The sequence below is a fragment of the Anoplopoma fimbria genome, chromosome 24 (assembly GCF_027596085.1).
Source record: "Anoplopoma fimbria isolate UVic2021 breed Golden Eagle Sablefish chromosome 24, Afim_UVic_2022, whole genome shotgun sequence".
NCBI classification, from domain to species: domain Eukaryota; kingdom Metazoa; phylum Chordata; class Actinopteri; order Perciformes; family Anoplopomatidae; genus Anoplopoma; species Anoplopoma fimbria.
Genome location: NC_072472.1, coordinates 16,708,157 through 16,733,430, shown reverse-complemented (window position 1 = coordinate 16,733,430; position 25,274 = coordinate 16,708,157). Strand labels below are relative to the sequence as shown.

The 25,274-nt window shown below is 37.9% G+C and overlaps 1 protein-coding gene across 1 annotated transcript in view; it reads right to left on the bottom strand.

Moving 5' to 3' along the window:
* Positions 1-248: 248 nt before the first annotated feature.
* The window catches only part of gria3a (glutamate receptor, ionotropic, AMPA 3a), a 66,857-nt gene continuing 41,831 nt past the window's right edge, over positions 249-25,274 (bottom strand). The window contains exons 9-16 of the mRNA XM_054625269.1: positions 24,757-24,864; positions 22,603-22,809; positions 21,031-21,404; positions 18,231-18,429; positions 12,262-12,509; positions 4,340-4,454; positions 2,942-3,190; positions 249-1,686 (exon numbers count right to left, since the gene is read on the bottom strand). Coding sequence (XP_054481244.1) covers positions 2,945-3,190; positions 4,340-4,454; positions 12,262-12,509; positions 18,231-18,429; positions 21,031-21,404; positions 22,603-22,809; positions 24,757-24,864 — 1,497 coding nt within the window. The 3' untranslated portion in view covers positions 249-1,686; positions 2,942-2,944. The remainder of the gene's footprint in view (positions 1,687-2,941; positions 3,191-4,339; positions 4,455-12,261; positions 12,510-18,230; positions 18,430-21,030; positions 21,405-22,602; positions 22,810-24,756; positions 24,865-25,274) is intronic.

Here is a 25,274-nt window from a genome sequence, read left to right as displayed (position 1 = left end):
GCACGCTATTTTATGAATTTACTACAACTTTTTCATAACCTTTTCCGACATTCTATTCTATGATTTTTTTCGACATCCTATAGTAAAGCCTTTTCATGACTTTTTTCAACATGCTATACCATGACTTTTTTATGACTTAATACGTCATGCTACATTATGACTTCTTTAAGACTTTTTTATATATAAATAAATCTGGTACATGTACAAATGATGAAAAGTGCAAAAGATGAATATAAACCTGCTTTTATTAAGGAAATGTAATAAAATCCTTTGTACATGACCTCTCCTCAGAGGTTCATTGTGTCCATACATGCAACTCTCATGGTTGAGGTACTGTTACAAATGAACTGGAAAATACTAAAACAAACTGGATCAAATGCCATTATGGGGCTATAAACTAAACCAAGGTCCATTTCGAGTTGCAGTTTGGTCAAACTTTCACCAAATGCACATGCACTTTATCTGGGGAGAAAAGGATGGGATACTTAAGTCTGATATATTAAACAAATGTAGGCGCACATGGTTTGTAGCTTTTGTCTGATTTTTTCCTTCCGTTTATAAAAAGTTCACTTGTACAAACAGACAAACGTTTCATTTGTAGCTCTTTCCTCAATGTACAGCTCACCTTCTGCATAATGCATAGACACAGAAAGCTTATCACAACCAAAGAAGCTAGGTGTGTTATCATTTACCAAAAAATGTTGAGATTCACAGCTGCAGATACTGCATTTACATGAAAACGGCTTCTAAGTGTGTACAAAGTGTAAACCATAAGTTCAGTTAAACCATTTGAATATGCTGTCACATAAACAGGGGTCAATCTCATAGTCTCTTACGGAGTTATAATGCTTTTGATTTCATCAATATGGCACTAAGTGATTAAAAGCCGACCTCATTTCAATAAAAAACGGTCTTGTTTCCAAATAGTGGCAGTTGAAACAAATGCAGTCCCACATGGTTGAAATAAAAGAAGCATCTAAGTGGATACAGTCAGTCGTATATAATGTCCAACAGGCTGTGAAAACACACACCACCTTAGCAGTTTCAGATTATTGAGTTAAAACAGGGTACAACTTTGTCACTTTTGAAGCTTTACCCTATTGATCGATGCTTGCCTTAATATTATGAAACTGAAAATAGTCTTATAGTAAAACAAGAAAAATAACTTTACTTCACTAAATAGAACATTTATCCAACTTAAGATTTCACCACAGAAATATGCCTGTAAAGTATTCAAATGACTTAATAAGTACTACAGTATGTTTTGATTGCAAATCATGGCTCTTTTTTTTTCTTATTTAAAATAGAAAACAACTGAAATTACAACAGTTAATTTAATTGTCATTTGAAAGACTGTTTTGCCCTATAGTTCCACAGATTTTTTGTTGTTATATTTTTTCAAGTGAATTCAATTTAGATTGCATTGCCATGACGCCGAAATGCTCCATAAGGCACTACAAGAGGCAAATCTTATGTTCCAGAAGCAAAAGTCCTGTTGCAACGTTGCCCTCTGTTAGTGTGATGGGTCTCACAATCCCGAATGAGCACTTGTTGACTTGTAGGCTTGTGTCCAAGCTGATGACAAAGAAGGCTGTTGCCTCCAGGATGCCAGCCTCGGGGTGTCGGGGTCACACAGAGTGGCTGTTTCAATCCAGACGCACCAGTAGGAATCGACTTGTTTCATCTCTGAAAAAAAAAGATGTGGAGAGGATGAGGATCCAATGAAAAAGCTGTCACTACACTGTTTATCATGTTTGGCAAACAAGTTCCAGTACTGCCTTAGAAAGGTGTTGAATAATAAATTCAAAGTAATCTCATGAGCAAACCTGCTGATGAACAAAGCTGCACTGTTCAACACAATGTCACACTTATGGACTTCATTTGTTACTAACCTTCATCACGTTCACATTGTTTTCATTATAATGAAAAGAAACAACAATGATTAACATGTAATAAAGAGAAACAGCAAGTTTCTCAAATGTATGTTCTCTTCAAATTACAAAACAGTGGGAGTCCTGAAGAGTTTTAGATCGCAAACAAGGCATGCTGGGAAGTCTGCTCATTTGCTGGTCATGTTGAGTAAACTCATCATTTAAAATGAATGGACTTCAAGTCAGAACAACTCATGTTATAAACTAGAAATTAACCTGAAGTTAATAAAACGAAGCAAAAATTTAAAAAATAGAATGTTTGGGACCACATCAATCGGATGACTTAATCAGATCTCAAGAAGGAAAAGGTAATTCAACCACAAGTGGTTCTAAAGGAAAACTTGGTTAACTGCTAGCATATATATATATTAAAAAAGGCCTGTTCTGCTTTTCATGTCTTCTTTTCGGAGACAGCAAGTGGATTTAAAGACTTGAAACATCTTTCAGAAAGGCTGGTTAAGCACGAGAGTTGTGCATTGCATGTAAATTATGCCATCAAGTTATGCTTATTTGGGATAACGAACACTGCCTCTCAGCTTGATGGTTTGTACAGTAGGACTAAAAAAAACAGGCAGAATTATAACCTGAAAAAAACTTTGTGGAAAGTGCAAGACTGCCTTGCACATTGGTGGTCCTTTATGTTGGTATGGTAGGATATGTCATTAGCTCTTCATCAACTTTTAATCCTGTTCTGTATTTATTTACAATTATTTAGTCATAAAGAAAGTATTGATAGGAGTAGCTCCTAGCAGTAATAAAATCCTTATATTACCTATCCCTAGCCGAAGGTCACTGTAGTCACTGACACGCGTGGAAAGGGAGGGCTGAGTGGAGGGGTATTAAGTTGGTTGCAATCTGCAACTCCACACTAGATATTAATTTATCGTGCACAATGTTCCTTTGAGTTCATGATAAAAGATTAGTGTATTCCATTAGATTTACATAAGATACTACTAATATACCCAATGTTTAAACTGATACATACATAGAAGCAACAGTAAAGGACATACCCTTTAGATCTTAACACTCTCTGTCCCGTACACGTTGTAGCCTTCACGATACGTGGCAAAATTCTGGGTGTTTGCTGGAGGGGCTGGCTTAAAGTTTTGGGCATTCTTTGCCAGCTTCAGTTTTTTGGTTTCTTGCCGTGACTTATAGCAGAACTCTATCAAAGCCACGGTCATAGCCAGGCCAAGCCCTCCGACCAGAATATAGAAGACTCCTGCCACGTTGCTCAGGCTTAGTGCACTTGTCTTGTCCTGGGGGAGGTAAAGACCACCGTTAAGACTTTTTAAACCGGCACTCTGAGAATGACATCAAACAACATGTACACCCACACCAACACAATGTACATCCTGCTACACTATGACTACACAGTTACTACTAGAGGAGGCTGCTGATTGCATCTACAAAACCCTCTAAGATATAGATGCCTAATTTACCCTAAAAGTGAGATAAATATGAATGGCTTAAATTCCTCCTCTCAAGTTATTGCTACCCTTAAGAGCTGGGAAGGTGAATGTAGACAGAGTTGCTTTCTATCCTGCTTTTTGGTCTCTTTACTAGACCCTGTCTAGAGGAAGGCGGTCGTGGTCGTACAGGTCTACAGATTAAAACCTTGGTTCACTATCATAGCTGCTCAACTTCAACACACTGCATTTGTACAATCAAAGTGGCAAGCTGTGGAGGGTGAATTGAACCATTTTGCTGCTATTAAACGCCAAACAGTGATATTGAAATTAATTTATGTGAGTTTCACCATTTGCATTCTCACCATTGGGGACTTTTTGTATTTCTAAAGGCAGTAAATTAAAAATGTCATAACTAAAAAGTCAGTGGCTTATAAACATTGAAGGAAAATAAAAAGTTCCTTACTCTGACACTCCACATATGAGACATGACTTTTAGATACTATTTGACCACTTTGTGCTCAGATGGTATTTCAATGTCAGTTTGGACTTTGTCAGAATAAGGATAAAACTAGCCGGCTATATTGGAGTTAATATACTCAGTTTGCATACAAATGAACATCAACAATAAACTAAATTTCAATAAAGGTTTGGATGACAAAATAGCAGTATAATGGTTTCAATTCTATGATTCAACTTTTTAAATTCTATGGTATGAATAAAAACAGTGTGTGATCATGCTGCAATTTTACAAATCTGATTTGTCTACATACGATGGAGTCATGTTAATGTCATGAATTATGATCAGAGTGTAAAGAAATCAGAATATGTGTGAAGTAAATCTACCTTTAATTGTCTTTCACATGCTATTGTGTTCAGATATATCATGTCCTGATGAACATGTCTGGGAGAATATATATATGCTTTAGATGTTTGCATATGAACATTTAGGTCAAAATGCACTTTTCAATCAGTATAAAAAGACCTGCAGCGACTGACCTTACTTCCAGAGTCCTTGGTTCCACATTCACCCTTATCGTACCACCATTTGTTTTTCAGCTTGTCTAAGATGCCTTGTTCACTGAGTTTCAATACTGCAAGGTTTACAGGAGTTCTTCACGTGGGAAATAACATAAATAACATTTTATTATGTTATTTTATGTTATTAAACTTTTTAAACTACTTTATACTGTACAAAGCGATAGAGTAGGGTCCTGGCCAACACATCACAGATAGCAAGCAACACTACAGTATGTATATATATATTTGTAAATATATGACCTTTCATAATCCATGACTACCCTAGCATGCCAGACCCCACCTATATCGCTTTGAGTAATCGGCACACACTGATCACAAGAGAAGAAAATATTTGAAATTGCAATATAAAGCAACTGCTGCATAGCTTTCACAGAACGAAAGAAAACAGAGGCAATAATGCTGAGGCCACTTATTTTTTGCTATGGGCGGCCTTTTTGACGTTTAGCAAGGTGGATCTAACAGGAACCCTTTCTTGAGTGACAGACAAATTAATTTCATTTTAAAATCATTTCAATTTCATTATAAGCTATAGGCTAATGTCTCACAAAATAACCCACAAAAAAACCAAAGCTAAGGGTATTTTTAAATCGTTACGAGCCAGATGAGGTCAAAAAATTTGGTTTTAAGAGTCTCTGAACCAAATCCCTGGTGAGGGCAGTCATAGTTTGGGTTGTTTTGTTTTGCAAGACATTATGTTCAATTTCCTTGACTGATAGATTTCCAGGCTTATTTCCTTTCAGAAGTAAGATCGGTGATTGTAATCCAACATCATAAAATATATTGTATTCACCACTGTGTTCTTTTTGTGTCAAAAATAATACAAATTATGTTTTCGGATTATATATACAAAAATAAAAAATGAAAAATCTAAACATTAAGATGTCAGGCATGATGTTAGGTGGATGATCTGCAGTCCTGTTCTCCAGTCAGAGCTCTTTGGAAGGCAAAGTAATGAAGATTTTCTTTGAGTGTTGAAAAGTAGAAACTTAGATCCATGAAATTAAATGCAACATGAAACTATAATTCCTCAGATGCAGCCTCGTCAGTACTGCAGTTCTTGCCTTTTGACTCTTCTTTGCGGATGGGCAGAGAGGAGGGAGAGATTTGAGCATCAACTTTCAACTTAATGGTTGTTACACTTTATGAATTAAGCTCAATGCAGTAAAGATCCTACACACAATAATACGTAATTCTATTATTTGGACAATGACACATTTTGGAGACACTATTGCTGAATTGCAGACAAAAAAAAACCGTTCTAGTGGGGGGCTTTCTTCCATTTGAGAGCAACAGCTAAAAGTCCACAATTGTTGATAATAATTCTGTTAAAGGGTACGGTATACAGCGGGTAAAATAAGTATTGAACACGTCACCATTATTCTCAGTAAATATATTTCTAAAGGTACAATTGACGTGACATTTTCACCAGCTGTCGGTAACAACCCAAGTAATCCATACATACAAAGAAAACAAAACAAATAAATTCAGAAATTAAGTTATGTGTAATAAAATGGAATGACACAGCGAAAAAGTATTGAACACATGAAGAAAGGGAGGTGCAAAAAGGCATGGAAAGCCAAGACACCAGCTGAAATCTATCAGTAATTAGAAAGCAATCCTGCCCCTTGTCAGTGCAAATTAATATCAGCTGGTTCAGTCCCAACTGATGGCCTATAAAAAGGTGTCTCATTACCAAGCCGTCACACAAGAAACATCTCATGATGGGTAAAAGCAAAGAGCTCTCTCAAGACCTTCGCAACCTTATTGTTGCAAAACATACTGATGGCATTGGTTACAGAAGGATTTCTAAACTTCTGAATGTTCCAGTGAGCACTGTTGGGGCCATAATCCGGAAGAGGAAAGAACATAATTTCACCATAAACCGGCCACGACCAGGTGCTCCTCGCAAGATTTCTGACAGAGGAGTGAAAATAATTATCAGAAGAGTTGTCCAAGAGCCAAGGATCACTTGTGGAGAGCTTCAGAAAGACCTGGAATTAGCAGGTGCAATTGTTTCAAAGAAAACAATAAGTAATGCACTCAACCGCCGTGGCCTGTATGCACGCTCACCATGCAAGACTCCATTGCTGAAGAAAAAGCATGTCGAAGCTCGTTTAAAGTTTGTCTGTGAAATACTGGGAGAATATAGTCTGGTCAGATGAGACCAAAATTGAACTCTTTGGATGTCATAATACACACCATGTTTGGAGGTCAAATGGCACTGCACATCACCCCAAAAACACCATACCAACAGTGAAGTTTGGAGGTGGGACTGTTTTTCAGCATACGGCACTGGCAAACTTCATATAATTGAAGGAAGGATGAATGGAAAAATGTACCGAGACATTCTTGATAAAAATCTGCTGCCATCTACCAGGATGATGAAAATAAAACGAGGGTGGACATTTCAGCAAGACAATGATCCCAAACACACAGCCAAGGAAACTCTCAATTGGTTCCAGAGAAAGAAAATAAAGCTGTTAGAATGGCCCAGCCAATCACCTGACTTGAATCCAATAGAAAATCTATGGAAAGAACTAAAGATCAGAGTTCATAGAAGAAGCCCACGGAACCTTCAAGATTTGAAGACTGTTTGTGTGGAAGAATGGGCCAAAGTCCCACCTGAGCAATGCATGCGACTAGTTTCTCCATACAGGAGGTGTCTTGAAGCTGTCATTACCAACAAAGGCTTTTGTACGAAGTATTAAATAAATTTCAGTAAGCGTGTTGAATACTTTTTCCCTGTGTCATTCCATTTTATTACAAATAACTTAATTTCTGAACTTATTTGTTTTGTTTTCTTTGTATGTATGGATTACTTGGGTTGTTACCGACAGCTGGTGACGATTTTGTGGTAATAGCACCTTTAGAAATATATTTACTGAGAAAAATGGTGACGTGTTCAATACTTATTTTACCCGCTGTATATCACAATCAAATTAAATATATAACATCTATTTACTTCTATCCATTTTTTGTCTCTCTGTGACACACTGAGCGGCAGCTGCTCTGTAGCTGACTCTGACCATTGACCTGCATGAACATAGAAAAAAACTTTGGCTTCAGTTATTGAGTCTGTATAAATTTACTTTCATACTCCTCAGTTTAATCACTTTTAGTTACATATAAATAACTACAGCTGGTTAAAGGTTATGACTTGTTGTGATCGAACAATGTCTACCCTGTCCTACAGCATTGTGGGTAGGTGGATTTACTCTACTGACTTGCATTTTCTTACAGATACACCACCAGGTGGTGGCCATGGACTTCTAAATAATACTCGGATGAGCACTGTCCATGTTCACAGTTTAGAGACAAAAAATTCCCTGTTTCTTTTCTAATCTAAAAACCTAAATAAAACAGAATGTCATCCATATATACGATACACTATGCATAGAAACAAAATTATAGCAGTAGCTGGAAGGACATGTTTTAAATTTGACTATAGACTTTTGATCAAATGTGGATGACAATACTTTAAATTACATTTAATCAAAATATTTAACATCTAAAAGAGTACAACGCTTAATAACTGTCAACTGGCTTAATCATCTCTGCTGAAGATCAAAGAGACTTCAGAGGTGAGAAAGACTGCTTGTATTTGTAATTGTAGAAACAGGGAGAAAAAAAACCCTCTACATCTGTTCCCCTTGATGAATATCTACAACACAACAGAAAAATGTGTAATGCAGCAAGATAAAACAAGATGATTTTGAGTTGCACTGAAACTGTAAGTTAGCTCCTAAGGACCACAGTTCAGGCCCTCTGAGCAAAACATACAAATGATACTAAACAGTAAGTCACATACAGATTATACTGTAGTATGTATGTGGATCTGCCAACAGAACATCCTCCTCAGTTTTCAAAACTTTTCTACACTTCATAGTTTATATATATATATATATGTCCTTTTCTCTCATTCTGATTTTTACTCTCTCCTCATTATTCTTATTGCATACTAGCCTTTCAACCCTGCATTTCACTGCACATATTGTATGACCATGTGACATATAAACCTTTGGATCTTTAATCTGTTTACTTGTAACTAATTTAATGTCTCCTTCTGCGTGCCTAATCTTAAAAATGTAACCTTGATGGCAGAATATATTGTGAAAATGATAAGTACTTGGTACTTGGGTCATTAAAAAGCGCATGTTCAAGACGTGAACACACAAACACACACATTACTGTCATGTTGGCAATAGTTACCAGCACCAGCATACAGCAGTTCACATCAGCCACCCCAGTCTCTGTCTTCTATCACTTCTGCATTTTCTCTGGTGACTGATTATGCAAAGGCTCTTTAATTATGCATCTAGTTGACCAATCAGATTTCATTAAAATCTGTATTTAACATAATTTTCTCCAGGAAGCAGATAGATGTATCTAATCTTAAGTGCCTTGATTCTCGCAAGGTCAAAAGCTCCTCAGAGGCAGATTTACATTTTTTAATGAAACTTACTGACTAAAATGGCTAACTTAGAAAAACCTGCCACTATAGGAAATATGATTTCCACTTCATAGGAACTTTAAAAAAGATGTCTGATAATTGTTTTTTCTAAGGTTGGTTGTCCTCAGCATTCTAATCACAATCTATGAATGGATGATTAAATACAGGAGGTGGACATAATATCAGGGACACCTGTGCAATCTATTGCAATGCAATGCAACAGCTAGTGCTATAAAACTTACATTTGTGAAGTTTAACAAAATAATACTTTTCAGTTTTTGTTGAGCGGAATTGATTCACCTCTATAGTAAAGTTTTGGGCCCGTAGTTTGTGTTGTTGCAGTATTACCTCGCATCTTACGAGACGTCTAAGCTTCACAAAGATAGTCTTTATTGTTGTGTTGCAATTTGATACATTATTCAGGTGTTCCTTTTATTGTGTCCACCCCCTGTAAGTGTTAACCTCCGCTCCATCTGATTTAAGTCACATCAAAACTTCCCTATTTAGTCTGTCTGCAAAACAAGAGAACAGAAACTAAAAACACTCATGACCACACAAAATAATCCACATGAAAAAAAACATGCACAAAACTGACTCATATGGCCAAATTAGAACGTAAATCAAATACTGTATGAAGTCAAATTAAATAGACATCACACAGTATGAACAAAAATTGTTTTGTTTTTTTACATCATTCTGCTTTGATTAATCAAACAGTTGTAGATAATTGAATTAACGTTTTGTCTGGAGTTTTGTTTGGTTTAAAATATCTCCATTGATTTCTTGTATAGAAATATAAATTCTGAATTCCATTTTAGCAGCCAAATTTTGACATAACATTGATTTAGTGTTATGTTGTGAATGTCATATTATCTCAGTGGTAGTTACATACAATATATTTCCATCTCATTGTGTAATTACCCACACCTGCATTTCTGAAAGTGAAATAAGGACAAAGAAATGTGGCAGTCAGATAGTGAGAGTGTTACACTGATCATCTACTCTCTCTCTAACCAAAGGCAAATTGCCAGTGAGAGGAGACGGCTTCTTTGCGTTATCCCACCGTTAGTATCCATGTCCTGCTCACTCAGGAATGGATGACTAGAAGCAATAACAGCAAAGTTTGCCCCGTCTCTTTTCTAGCAATATGCCAAGTGTACTGTGGTCATGATACAAGCTGAAGAGCAGAGGCAGAGATGGATCCACAGCTGAAGGCTAATACGGAGCCCTTAAACAAAAAGATCAGGGGCCTCATTTATAGACAGGTTGTACAACAGATTTGATTGAAGAAATTCTCATTGGAAAAAAATGTCCCAACTGTTCTGTTATAAAAAGGTAAAGTATGAAAAAGTAAGAAGGCTTTACAACAATAATAAGTTAAGCGTTTTCTATATTGTAACGCCACTTCTTTGTTTTAAAATGACATTTAAACCGAGACTATGTGACTTTTGAGAGAAAAAATAACACTTTTTCCTTTTACAAAATAAAAGTTACATTTATAAGCAATAAATCTAAGCCCTACTTCAATACTTATTTTCTGCAGCCTCACTTAGTCACCATGAGCAGGACCTATTGGTGGCAAAATTCAAATTATAGGTATTGTGACTGACATCCATACCCTGATTCTATGACTCCTCTCTGTTGTAGTATGTCAAAATTTAATTTTCTATGTTATAAATTACTAAATTAAAACAAAAAGTAAAACACTATTTTATCATCATTGTCCTGTAATATCCACTTGTGGCCATAGTGACCGCTGGGTAGCAAAAGTCACATGGTCTCACTTTAAGGTCTGAATGCATCTTTACACATATTTGTACATCAGTTTTATGCTCACTATGAAAAAAAAAATCTTTCAACAAAAAAGAGATTCAATTCAAATCCTCTTGTACAAATGGAGCCCCTGGTCGTATCTTATGCTCCACTACTGCAGGGTTTACCAGGTCAGGGTGGCCATGGATAGACTTTGACTGGCCTTGGATCAAGTCAAGACCAACCAAAGATTTCTGTCAGTCTTACGCTGGATTTCGATGAAAGGATGTTGGACAAAAAAGTTTGGACCGTTAGTTGTCAGTCTGTCATTAGAATTCTCACGTTTGCCTGCGATGCTTAGTCCCCTCAAGACAACGCTGTTCCCCGTGCCTGCCCTAACACCCAGGCGGCAGATTGGATAGCTCGTACTGCACATTGTTCGATAACGATATATTGACCGTGGAATAAGATCAAATCTTAGCTTTTCTGGCATTAGTTTATATGAAGATACAAAGCTGCCATGTTGGCCTGTAGAAATGAAAAACACAGGGAAATATGTTTTTTGTCTTTTATAACTACAGGCCAAAAATATAGTAAACAACTACTCTGTCACAAAGATAATATTAGGGACTTTATAATCTGATCTTCCTCTGTCCTACTTCTGCACTTTGCTTTATTTCACACTATTTTGCTTTATATTCCTCCATTAGCCAAGTAAAGGGTTCCCAGTTGATCACAATTGCAAAAATGTAAAATTAAACAAATTCATCTTTAACTTATTATATGATATTTGGGCCCGAAGACTACAGTCGGTGTGACGCCAGCCTTGCCGATTACTCTGTTCTAGGATACCCGACTTTGGTGACATTGAGGCTGACCTTAGAGTCACCTCCCCCGCTGCCGCACTCTCCCTTGTCGTACCACCATTTGTTTTTCAATTTGTCCAAGAGGCCTTGCTCATTCAGTTTTAACACTGCCAGGTTAACAGCATTTCTTGAAACGATAAAACATAGCTTGTAAGAAAATGAACAGGTCCGTGAGAAATCTAATATAGAATATTAGTAAAAAATTGTTATAAGTATCAATGGTTCATAAGGGGAGCACGGAAGGGACAAATTGGTAAAGAATTTCACTGGTGTGGAAGGGTAAGAAGCATTGTTACAGCAAAGAAAATGTTAAATATTAGAGAGGTGGCATGGAGGGTTACATTGCTTGTAACTGAAGTGTGCGGGATGGGGACATTCTGTCATTGTTGAATTAGAGATAAGAACATCCAACATGCAGCTTAACATTCATCACAACTGACAGACCAGCATTGTAACTAGCAAAAAACAATGCAAAAGGGCACCACAGAAACCGGGAGGGAGGAGAGGTTGAAGGGCCAAACAAACAAAGGTTGGGAAAGATGACACATCGACATTCAAATGGATTTAGTGAGTGACTTATAAACCAACAACCTTAAGAGAAAGAAGAAACAGAGACACAAACCAGATAGATAGGACAGAACAGAAAAAGTCTGAACGTGTTGATTAAACTCATAATACTGTTCACTCATTGATGAACTTGGAGAAAAAAAGAAGAATTAAGGGGTGAGGAAGAAGAGAATGGCAAAAGGAGACATCAGGGTAGGTGGAATACTATAACAACATGGAGGATATTGTTATAATATCCCACCCACCTTAATGCAGAGCCTTTAGGTGTGGCCACACCATAGCCCTTAGAGTCGAGGTTGCCGCCCACTTTCATGGTGTCACATGGTTTCCGCTGCTCTATGTACTCGTTCATTGTGGATTCGAGTAGAAAGGCGAACTTGCCCTTCGACTTTCGTACTCTGGCAACCCCGTCTGGTGTTGTTTTGGCAAACACTGAGGGTTCAGCTGATTTCATGTATGACCACATTTTCTCATAAACTGCTATTTTGGAGCGCTGCATTTAAGGACACAGAGAAAAGACAGAAACAGTTTAGTTATGCAATTAAAAACCATGAAAACATACAAAATGAGCCGCTGTGGGTTTGAGTAAAAGGAAGAGCTCATTTTGGGGAAAACTTACATGAGAAGATTGATACCACTCTCCTCATGAGAGTGGTATCAATCTTCTCATCTACCCCACAGAAAAAAAGAGCAAAAAAAAAAGCATATTTTCCAAAAATGTCAAACTGATCCTTTAAATCAACTCTGGATCACATGGGGAAAAAAGCTGCTGCTGCACTTCCCGGCCACGCTCCATGATGTCGAAGATACCTGCTGTGACATCACAGATTGGGGCGTGGCCAGAAGTGCGAAATGCTTCAAAATTTCCCCAAATAGAGGTAAGTGCACTAACAGTTTTCTGCATCTTCTGATTCAGAGTAGATTCACCCTTTAAATAAATGGCTTTTTGCCAGCAGCATGAAGTCTGACAATCTGGCAGCTCAGCAGAAGCAAAATGCAGGCCATGTTTGGTATCAATATTAACAGACAGACATGACCTCCTCCTCTTCAGTTTGTGTCCATACCAGCAGGTCACAGCTGGAGTCACAGTCATTAGAGTTTAATTTCCATTTCAATATGATAAGTCATCAGTCCAATCGTTTGACTACTGTGCTTTAGCAGCACTTTAATGTGTATCATTTTAATAAATAATCTTGTTCTTTAATATGTTATGATGCTAAATATAACAGACAACCACCTGTGAAGGTCTTTTTGAGTACACCTTTTTTTTAAAAGCAGCTGACAGATTATGTTCACAATTTTCCTCATTGTATCCAAATGTCTTCAGAAATAAGGAAATTAATATCTACTGTTAAAGATGTTCTAATTTTTTATTTAGGTTTATACATTTCTCAAAATGTTTCTGTTTTTCCCCTTAATTTGGTATTCCACATCATCGAAAAAAAGATTAAAACCACCAATGATCTGACTGTTATTATTGCGTAGCTATCTGTTATAACAAAATAATTAATGAATCCACATGCCAATGGTCCAAGCCAAATGCAAATTCATATAGTTTGTGTTATTTGTTGTTTGAACGTAATGGCTGTCTTTAACACATTTGACCTGCGTACTCCGAGACTGATGGATTCACCTCTGTGGCCCAGTCAGCTGCCAGCTGGAGCAGCTACAGACATGCACAGCACAGCCCTCCTCTGACACTCAGTACGCTGCTAAAAATGGCCAGCGAGAGGCTGATCGCTGGTCACCGGGGAGCTGGAGTACACAGCTGTCTACAATAGAGGGGAAGAATAGAGGAGCTGCAGCAAACTGGGCTAATATGACCTTCTGCTGAGCTCTGTTGGGGAGAAGCGCCTCGGAGGACATTTTGAGTTTAAACTTTTCATATTTCTACATGTCTTCAAGGGGATGCTGGTCAGGATTGTGATTAGGGCATGACAAGCAGTTTTTATAATCGCCTGGGCAACATAAAGCAAAGGAAGTACGTAAACGTATGAACGAGCATTTGACATTAGACCTCCAAAACTCTGGAGCACGTTCTCTGAGAAAATCAGAATATTTTATATGATTTACATTTTATTTTCATTGTATCATTTATTGATGGTCTTATATATTTCTCAATAACAACAAACAGTATATTTGGAATTTGAAATGGAGTATTTATCTGATTATGGTCTTCCATATTGCTCTATTTATTTATTGTCCTTGATAATCGGGCCCTATCGTCTGTATTTACATGCTTATTTTAAGTATTTAATATACAGAAATCAAGTGTGCATGACTGGTTTTATCCAGATTGTATGTTCAGTGGTTGTGTGAGTCAGTCCCATGTCACATCTGGTATGTGAAAGTAAAGGAAAACATCAGAGGGAATTGACAATCTAAGTCAGCTTGGTGGTGTGTACGGCTGTGTTGTGTAAATAATTCACTGGAGATGTAATGGATTGTGGGCTCAGGCTAGTAAGTGAATCATTCTTGACATATGCACGATTTCAGTTCGGTTGAGGGTTCATGTAAACACTCTTAAAATGACAGTAATAGCTGACGACAGGCCTGGCCGTAGTGTGAAAACAGCGATTCCTTTCTGGGTTACATGAAGACGCTTGCTTGTCAGCGGGCAGGTTGGTCGCCTGTGTTGAATTCTGTGCAACTCCTCGTGCAGAGTCATAATTCTCACTACAGCAGTCGCAGCTTAACAAAGACAAATTATTTCAATAAATCAATTGTTATTTATGACTTGTGTTGCAGCAACTATAATTTAACTGACAAACGGGGCAAGTGAGGGATGTGGGTTTAGTGCCCCTCATCATTCTGGAAATAAACTGGTCTCAACTCAAATTCTTCCAGCTACCACACCATGTGTCTGCAGCTGACTGAAGGGCTGAGAGTGATTCATGGCCCTCTGTGTGCGTCTGTCACGCTGTCATCCAGTAACAGAGTCGACAGGCCAAACAAAGCATGTGCAATCTCTCTGGTGTTTTATTTTTATCTGCATGCAATTCTAAGTTAGGTGCATGATGAAGTATGTAATTAAAACTCATTTACTCAGTTGAAACAAATGAATAATGTACCTGAATTAGCAGCACCACTGTGATTAATGTTAAAATGATGACGAAAACACTTTGATATTGCAATAGAAAGTAAACAAACTACTTCTTACTTGTCCTCTCCGTTCACACAAGTGCTAACATTATTCACTGGCACCGCTTTAATCTCTCTATAAATATACACACACACACACAGTATTGCACACAAACTGAATGATCCAAATAAGTTGCCAGTCTCACAGCTAGCTGGAAGTAATTCAGGGAAATGTAATTTAAAATGGGAATTAAGCAAATGGGATGTGGCATTAAAGAGCTTCAGATGTGCTGATGAATTTTTTGGACTGAGCAAGCCTAGCTGGTTCCCTCTGCTCCTAGTCTTTATGCTAAATTAAGCTAAGCTAATCATCTGCTAGCTCCTGCTGCATATTTAGTGTGCAGACACTACAGGGGTATTGAAAGCGCATGAGCATATTTCTTTGAATATCCTGTACACATACCCTGAACCAGATATGATACTTAGCAGATATTTAGCAGAAATAAATCTAGTTGAGGATAAAAGTTGAGTAAAACTATAACTCCAAAGCTTTGCAAAGCCTGGTTATCACTGTATATTATGTGTATGCGGAAGCTGTGTGATCTTCTTTGAAGATGATCTTCTTTAAATAGTATTTACAGCTCCTATTAATCATTAGCTTTGGATCTCTAGATTTCAATAAGTGTTTCTCAGAATGGCTTCTCTGCACTGACATTTCCAGTTTGGAGGAAGAAAGGCAGAATATTTGTCACTCAGGATGAAATCCCTACACGCCTGTCAATTATCTCCTCAGGAGCACCTTTGACAAATTACAGCCTGCCACATACAACGGGCGCTGTATATGGAGCTGCTTTCAATGCGATGATTCACCAGGAAGCCTCAGAAAAACATCAATTTGATATATTTTTATTTGAATGTTTCTTTAACAGACATGTCAAATGGGGTATTTTAGGGCTGCTGCATATATTTAAAACTCTCTTTACTACATCATCTCTTTTATAACATTAAGTTAACAAGACAAATGGAGAAGTCTGCTGAAAGTTTCTATTTTAACAACTGAATTATTGTTCCGTAGTATCCTGCTTAATTTCAAATCTGTTGTCCCTGCAGTCATAATCACAGAAGTCTAGTTTGAATTATTACACAATAAAAGAGGAGAAAATCAACACAGCTTTGTGACTCAGGATGTGCTCTATTAAATACATTTATTTTGTAATTTTAGAGAAAGCCACATCTAATATGAAATTATTATCCTCCCCTTTAGATGTTATATTAACTAAATCCCCTTAACAGATATTTGAAACTGTTAAAATTCTATATTTTATAATCAATAACTTTCAACATGCCGCAGTTTGTTGGATTCCCATTCTCTTCGCTAAATAAAATCTATTCTGAACACCCACATTTTTCACAAGTAATGTTTTAAAGTCCTGCAGTGGAGGAGACAGCAAGTTACAGATGACCTTCTGCACACCGATCATGTTGATTGCTCCAATTCAATGCTTTTAGACCCGAGTTCAGCTTGGCACACAGCAGACCATGCCACTCTGCTTGAACGCTTTTATAAATGGGTAGGGTCCCCGAAACGTTACACATGCCTCCACTCACTCACATCCTTGCAAAATCATTCCTCTCCACCGTCAAATGCACTTTTCTCTTTAGAGCTATGCATGCTTTTATTTGATTATGTTTGGACTGACTCTGTCCTAACAATAAAGCCCTCTCCTGCCAGCTGTGAGAGTGAAATGGAGCAGATAACCAAACCTAACAGACAGAAACAAGCTGCTCTACCTTTGCTGTATTTAAGTATCTTTACTCAAGCTGTCTGAGATTGTAATATGTGATTTTATAACTCCCTGTGGACCGAGGCAGAGTCTTAAAAAACCAACACACAGTGTGTTCCTGATCACACCAGAGTCTAACAGGGTCCACAGGGTTTGTATTTATCAAACGTCTCAGACTCACTCAGAGCACTCACACCAAGAGACCGACAAGGACTTAAAATAGACACAGCTCAGGGTCGTACAATGGATGTGAATGACATTTCCATTTCCGAGGGATAGGACATCTTCTTTGAAACTGCAGTTCAGTGACAGAAGCCCACAAATTGGAATTATAATCTTGTAGTTCTTCTTGGGAGTTTTTTTCCCCTCAAGTTTCAAACACATACACAGAACTGACCTGATAATCAGTCTGAACTCATTCTTTATGAATCTCTGAACAAATCAGAGATGTGGTCAACAATTCAGAGGCTGAGAAAGAACCACATCTTCACAATTTAATGCAGAATTTGAAATTGATACATAGGTTTCAAAATGATTCACTTAAGACCCTCAAGCTTACACAATCTGTCATCTGTTTTTTCATAATGGCAACACTAAGTGAAGTTGAATTATTAGTGTTTTAAGGTTACAGCTTTATCTGTTTTTTTTTATACTAAGAAGTTTATGCACAGTGTGACCTTGACATAATTGTTTGAGTAGTGTATATAAGAATTAATCTGAATATTAGAGGAGTATAATCAAAGTTTGGTTTATGACTCTGATGATTTTTGGATGAGGGAGCATAAATGTAAGAATTGCACAGCTGAATTATATATGTTGTCAGAAAGAGTGAAGAAACAAAAGAAAAAAAACTTTAGATTTTGATGGAGAGAACCGAAGTTCATTTTGTGGAAAAAATGTAATATAAACCATAGGCCTATTACAATAATTTAGTTTTGTAAAAATCATTGACTACACTTGCTCTTACATTAAAAAAATATAAGCTCATCTAGGCTTTCCATTTATGAGCAATGTCTTTTAAATCAAACTCCTTTAGTGATACTTAATTAGTTTTGTTATTTTAAATTGGGTGTACCACTGATTTTTAATATACTGAATTAATCAAGTGTAGTTGTAATATTAGAAGCCTACTTTGGAAGTGCTGTATCAGGGGGGGAAAAACTATTATAGACATTCTATCATTGATTATTAATTCGATTTATTACCTGGCAGGTAATAAATCAAAACCCACAGAAGAGCTCCAGGGACTTATTCAGCTCTGAACTTTTGGCCAACTTTAACTACTGTTAGAGCGGCTTTCGTTATACAGTGCAGCGACAGCATGGATGACAGCCAGCTGAGACACTCACCCTAAAGAACTCCTTAGTGGAGCCAGAGTCTAACGTCCCATAGGCAATCTCTGTCTGCTTGGCCAGGTCTTCGGCACCCTCGATCGGAGAAACCATCCTCTCCACGGTGAGGAAGGCAGCCAGGTTAGCCGTGTAGGAGGAGATGATGATGAGGGTGAAGAACCACCACACTCCTCCAACGATGCGGCCGGACAGAGATCTGAGAGGAGGAAACAGAGACAGAGAGACCTGATAGCAGAATCTACAATATAGGGACGGGAAGAAAGATCATTTTCCGTAGAGTCTCCTGTGCTTAATTTGAGGATTTTTATACTTTTTGGAGAGGTTAACCACTTTAAGTGATGATAACTGTGATATTATCCCCATGTCCCTGCTGCTCCAAGCTATTTGCATAAATTAATTTAAGAGAAGTATCATTAACTCAGTGTATGATGATAATGATGATTGATAAATTAGTTGGAAGTAATAATAAGCCTCATTAACTCAATATAAATGTGTCCACATTTAGTTTTGGAGCTAAATCAGGTGAGCAACCATCCCAAGAAATACTCAGATTTCAGATTTCCAGCAGCCTGAAGAAGGATGCCAGACCTGTGATGAGCGATTCTCCAGACTCCGTCCAAGATCACTTGGGTTAATTCCAAGGATAACACTAGCTCAAAGTTAGTACTGCTATATTGTGTGCATTTTCTGTCTTCGGTGAAATAAAGCAGGTCCTGGTCTTTTTTGGTGTTTCAGGTTGCAAGTTTATTAACTTGTGGGATCTGTTTGTTTAAAGCTGCAGCCAGTTTTTGGTGCAGACATTTGTTAGAACGTTTAGTTTATTTGTTGTAAAATGTATTGCTCTCCATCACAAATTTAGACCAGAGAAGACAGAACAAGTCTGAAGTAAAAGAATCATGAGATTCTGTCTGCTACTGAATTCAGGGTGTGATGAGCCAAACTGCTCCGTCACAGAGATACTCCCATCCTGCTCACTGGCCCTTAACCAATTCTTCACAGTTTCCAGATCAGCGTAAAGGCTCCGACTTTAAATCTGTGCCTTGCAGAGCAACCCTGGGTTCATATTTTTGAATTTGACTATTCTCTCTGGTACCATCCCCGACTACCACCATCACACACATATTTTACTAAATGTGCTGCTCTTAGATGAACTACCATTTCTCATTTCAAATGAGGGTCTATTTGTACCACATCACTGCATTGCAGATGTACTGCACTGGATTTATCCTAATATATTGTTTTCATAGCTTATTTATGGATTTATTCTACTCTTGTGGAGCTTTTTAAGTTGTAAATATTTAGTTTACTTCATCCTCTGGTGACTATAGTGACCTGGGAATTGCTTGTTTATAGGGCTATATAGTATTGGTCAGCAAAAAAGATAGAATCAGCAGTTTGCATCAAAAACTTAATGTACTTGGGAGCCAAAATATGATCTCCAATTTTCTGCCTTATTGATTGTTTCCTCCTAAATTATTGAACTCTGCAAATTACAGCTTTTCAGAAGCTGCTTCCTCTATGCTTTGTCATGGCATTGACAAGAGTTATGCTCAACTATAGACCTGGGTACCTGAGTTTACAGTATGTTTAGTCAGAGTCTCAACCTGCTAAAGGGACAACTTACCAGGCTGACATCCCACTGAGCAGGAGAGTCACAATATAGACAATGAAAGTGTATTCATATGCACTGGTCATTCACTGGCTTTCATTAAGAACATACACTGTATCAGGTTATTAGATTATTATAATATATATTTTTAAGATTATTATTATATTTCTTTTTTATATATATATATACTTGTACTTTTATACTTTAATTATGTTTTAACTTGCATAGTTTTAGTCCCTATCTTTCAGATGTTTATTCTAAGTGAATACTAATAAAAAGGGTTTATCTATTGTCTGTTTCCCTTAAAAAAGAAATGTTAAATATGCTAAATGTTTTCACCATTAAAAACCCATTTTTCCAGAAGCAAATCATCAATCACTCATCCAATTTCAGACTAGTTTGAACCTGTGAAAACCTCTTCTTGGTCTTCAACCAGCTGCTATACAATCTTCAAGCGCCTCAGATGAAAGGATGATGGAAGCAAAAATCCTTGAAGAAGAGGCGAGGGACACCACAACAGTGATGAATAAAGAGATGGATGGATGAACAAATAGAGGGGATGACCATTGTATTGAAAAAAATAATAATGTAATGTAGATGATTGAAACAGGCCCCCCCCCCCACAAAATGCATTATATGCACCAATGAGATGACCGTAAAATGGGACATGCAGCAAAAACACGGTAGCCCTCCAAGAGTCATGAGGAATTCGAGCAGCTACTCTGAATGAAATGTAATGACCCCTTTGCATTTTACAGCCCTCAGCATGGTGGATATAAGTTATTTTGTGGATGCAAAGCATCACTGCCGGCATGCAGTTTCAAAGCAAAGGTGTGTGTGCTCAGAGAAAGAAATGGAAGGAACATGCAGTGAAGTGAAGCATGAAGTTAGAAGGACAGCAGCAATACCAAAGCTCAAAATAACCTAGCATGGTGGATATAAGTTATTTTGTGGATGCAAAGCATCACTGCCGGCATGCAGTTTCAAAGCAAAGGTGTGTGTGCTCAGAGAAAGAAATGGAAGGAACATGCAGTGAAGTGAAGCATGAAGTTAGAAGGACAGCAGCAATACCAAAGCTCAAAATAACCTATATGCACCATGGCAGGAGGGAGATGTATGTATGGGACTATAAAATGCAGAGAGATGACGAGGACAACTGAGGGGTGGTGGAGTAACACAACAACCAACCTTGGTGAGATATCGCATCCTTGCTGCATGAAGGCACCCAGGGAGAACCACAGGCTATTAAAAATCCCAAAGTCGTTTGGAGGGTCTGGGGGGCTCTGAGGGTCTTTGGCCTCATCATTCTCGTCCAGATGCCACTCGTAAGGGCTGAAACGGCTCACCAGGAAGAGCACCACACTGACGCCGATATAGGCAAAAACTATACACATCCAAATTTCATAGGCAAGTGGGTCCAGGAAGGAAAACACCCCGGGCTTGGACTTTTGAGGCTTCTTAATCATAATGGAGATGCCCAAGCTCATAAAGGGCTTAGAGAAGTCTATCACTTCTTCCCGTACCAACGTTATAGTTAGAGGAGCCACGGCTATGTCAGCTCTCTGTGAAAATGGGAACAGGCACACTGGGAGTTAGTCTTACAGAACAAATAACCAACCAAAGGTTAACATTTTGACTTAATAAAAGAAACACTGATAAACTCAAAGTCAAAGCAATAACCATGACTATATATAAGTCACACTGTCTTCTAATCACATATACGTGCCCAGGCATTCAGCTTTAAAAGTGAATTCAAGGACTAAAGAGATTGGACACAGTTTAATGCGACAGCTTAGAATATACTGAATAGACCTGTGATAATGCCTGTGAGAAGGATATCTGCCATTTAAAAATGAGTCACTCAGCATTTGTGTTGGCTAATGTCTTTGTCTCGGTCCAAATCTCCTCCATGAATCAAACAGAGGGTTGGAAGACAGAGGTGGAGGAGCTTACGTAAGCAGTCCATGAAAAGTGAATCAGCCTGTTAAATTCACCTCCATCAGATCCTCTGCAAAACGCCTAGCAGGCTGGTCAATTAGTTTCTAACTGTGGTGACAAAATGTTGCATTGAGATGCTTGGTGGTACTGTAACTAAACATCAAAATATGGAAATATTTAACAAAAAGGATTCATATCTTAGATCAAGTTAGGAGGCCTCTCAGCCCAAAGTGTCCAATATTCATTCTGGATATAATAAAAATAGCAAAGGTCATCTCTGTCTGTCTTGGCTATCAATATTAAGAGGGCTAGAGAAGAGCAGTGCATTCACATGTTTTAAATAGAGAAACCTGCACTGAATCACGGTTTGCCTGCAGATTTTTGTTTTAATTCCAGTCTGCCATGTGAGCTATTCGTAACATTATTCATTCAGCAGCTGAGGTCTCATACAATATGCAAATCATCTTGTAAAAGCCAGTTCAAGTGTGAGTGAGCCACAAGATGCATGATATAAAAACCCTGTTTAGGCAATTTTATAGTTGAAGAAGGGCTTTCCAAAACCCACTCAGCCCACTTTGATTGATAGTACATTAACATGGTGATATTCAATATAATCTTGCAACATTGGTTTATTTTGACTAGAAATGGGTAGAGTGAGTTTTATAAAAACCTCTCCTATGTTTAAATGGGGAAGATACTTATTTCATTTAGTATGCTTTAAAATATTCTGAACTAAACAGAGGGTTAAGTAGCAGGAAACGATAAAGGATGAACAGTTAAGCCCCTCCCCCTTATGAACTACACAGGCGGACTGACACTTACCCCATAAACCAGTTCACCCACCATCCCGTTCCACGTCTTGGTCTCCGGATCTCTGGCTCCGTACTTCCCATCCGGGACTACTGACAGCTTATATCTTATCCCCACATGTTTTGCAATTTCAGAAGCTAAATCGACACAGTAGCCTTCATATCTGTCATTCCCATCCATCTGCATATAGTTTTTCTTGTACATCACATACGGAGCTTCCTGTTAATTAGACACATTTTTAGTTCATTGTAAAGAAACACACACACATCCACAGTGGCCAGACCACATGGGTCACACAAGGCTGTGACGTGATTGGTACTGAAAGCATGCACACATGCTGGGGTGACAGACAAACAGATGTGGGCGACATAAAAAGACAAACAGAGCAGAGTTTAGAAGGATCTACGCAGCATCAGTTACAGGCATGTTATTTGGGGATTCGACAGACTAAAAAAGCCGGCCGCTGCAGCAGACAAGAGGTCAAATGGGCCAGCGGGATGAGCAAAGCATCTAACACGTATTAAGGTGGCAAGGCAGGATGTCAGGACTCCTTCATGCTAACCCCATCCGCAGTCTAAAAGTGTGGAAATGGATGATAGAGGAGGGTGCATGTGCTTTGCATCAGCGTGGCACAGGGATCAGGACAAGATGAATGGAGCACTTTTCCAGTTCATAAAGTAAACGTCAGTGACAGCAGAGAGAGGTACATCAAAAACATGGATGTCAATTCATACATAAAACAAATATTAAGCTCAAAAAACATGTGAGCCATGTCAGAAGAGTAGTTGTATGACCAAAATAAAAGTCATACTGGTTCTTTTCATTCATTTCTATCATGACAATAAAATAATCTGCTTGTTGTCTTGATTATATCGTTTGACTATTCCACATCACCTCTGTGCCTTGGATTTAAATAAATTATCATGTATTTCCTCAGAAATGCTATCAAACCTCATTATTATGAACTAATATCACTTTAAGGATATTCTGCAATGGTGATTTACTTTGCCTTACGGCATGGACATTTTTATCAGAGGTTATTTCACTAACAATCAAAGCCATCATCAGGGAGACTGATACTTGATTCACATCATCCAACAGTTTCACTCCTTTGTTGATGGAACTAGTCCCTCTTTAACTTCTCTTCTATTCTGCAGTCATGTACAATGTTATAAAAAAACAAAATGAAAGAGGCGCACCCTATAATAATAGGATTGCCTTTCATTGAATATGACATTTAACTTTAAAGTTATGGAATGTAAGAAAAGCAACATGACGTTAGTGACATGACTGTGATGCATCAAAAACAATAGTTGTCTTTATTCAAATCAAAGGCATGCCTGGCAGTGAGAAAATAATGCAGTGACACTACTCTTCTGTTTTCCCTTCCTCACTGTTGTTGTACTTACTGCCTGGTCATGAGGATAATGAGTTACTCCACATTGAAATGAGAATGGCTATTACATTCTGAATTTGTCTACGATGAAAACATAATAGGCAAAGTCAGAAGGAACGAGAGGCCATGGTTTTAAATGTAAGATAAGGAGCACCTTATGTTACATTTAAAAATGGCTGATGGTTACTAAACTGTGACAACGGTGTGTACAGAAACTATCACTGTGTCTAACCCTAAGCTTGCTACACTGGGAGCACTGTTTTTTTTAGAGATTCCTACAATAGATACATTACAATTCAGTGCCAAAGTAAATTTGAACAAAGAGATAAACAGTCAAAGGTTGCAGCCTTTGGTTGTTTATGTCCTCCTTGTGTGCAGATCATTTCATGTCTCCAGTGAGACACAGCTATTTTACCCCGAAGTCACTGACAGTTTACTTAATGAGAGGGAAACATGTTTACTTACGTATGCACTGAATGTGAGAAACAATGGTGTCTATCTTTATAGTTATCATTACCAAAGCCGTTATTGTGATGTCACTACTACAACAGCCCACCGTAATATAAAAAAACCAAAATGCTTTGGCACCCACACGGATACAGTTGAAACACTCTTTGTGAATCGACTGTTTCAACATGTAGTGAGTGGATGGAAAGCAACTCAAAACGAAATAATTCTACCCTCCCAGGACAGATTGCAACAATGGACACCTTGACCTTGAGTGGCAGAAATCTTAGGGTGAAACATTTAAAACCTGCTTGAGAGTGTACCATAATAGTAGTGACCACAATTGTTCGGTTTTCCACAGAAGAGGACTCGTTGGTGACCTGCTGATCCATAATATAAACAAACTTTTCGTACTCATTCCAGTAGCCGATCTGAAAATGACACAGAAGTTCACAGTTATTACAGGAAGCAGAAAGACGTTTTTTCTATTACAGTAGAGCCTCCAAGAATGTGTGAGTAGATCGGCTCTATCTGTACAGCAGGAGACAGTGTTAGTTGTGCCTGATGTAGGATTTTATAAAAAGCTTGTTAGTGGTGCTTTTCACTTCACCTGGGCTACACTTCAGCAGAGTAGGAGTAAGCTATTCCTGGCTCAAAAAATGTTCTCTTACATAACATGAAAGCAGCACCAATAGAGCTCTGGAAGACTGATACAATGACTACCAGCAAGACAAATCTAATAGTCTAAATGTGCCTTATCTAGCCAGCGCAGTAGGTTGTTCTACTGTTCTATTAATACGACACATAACACACACAGTATAATGTAACACAAAAACAAAAC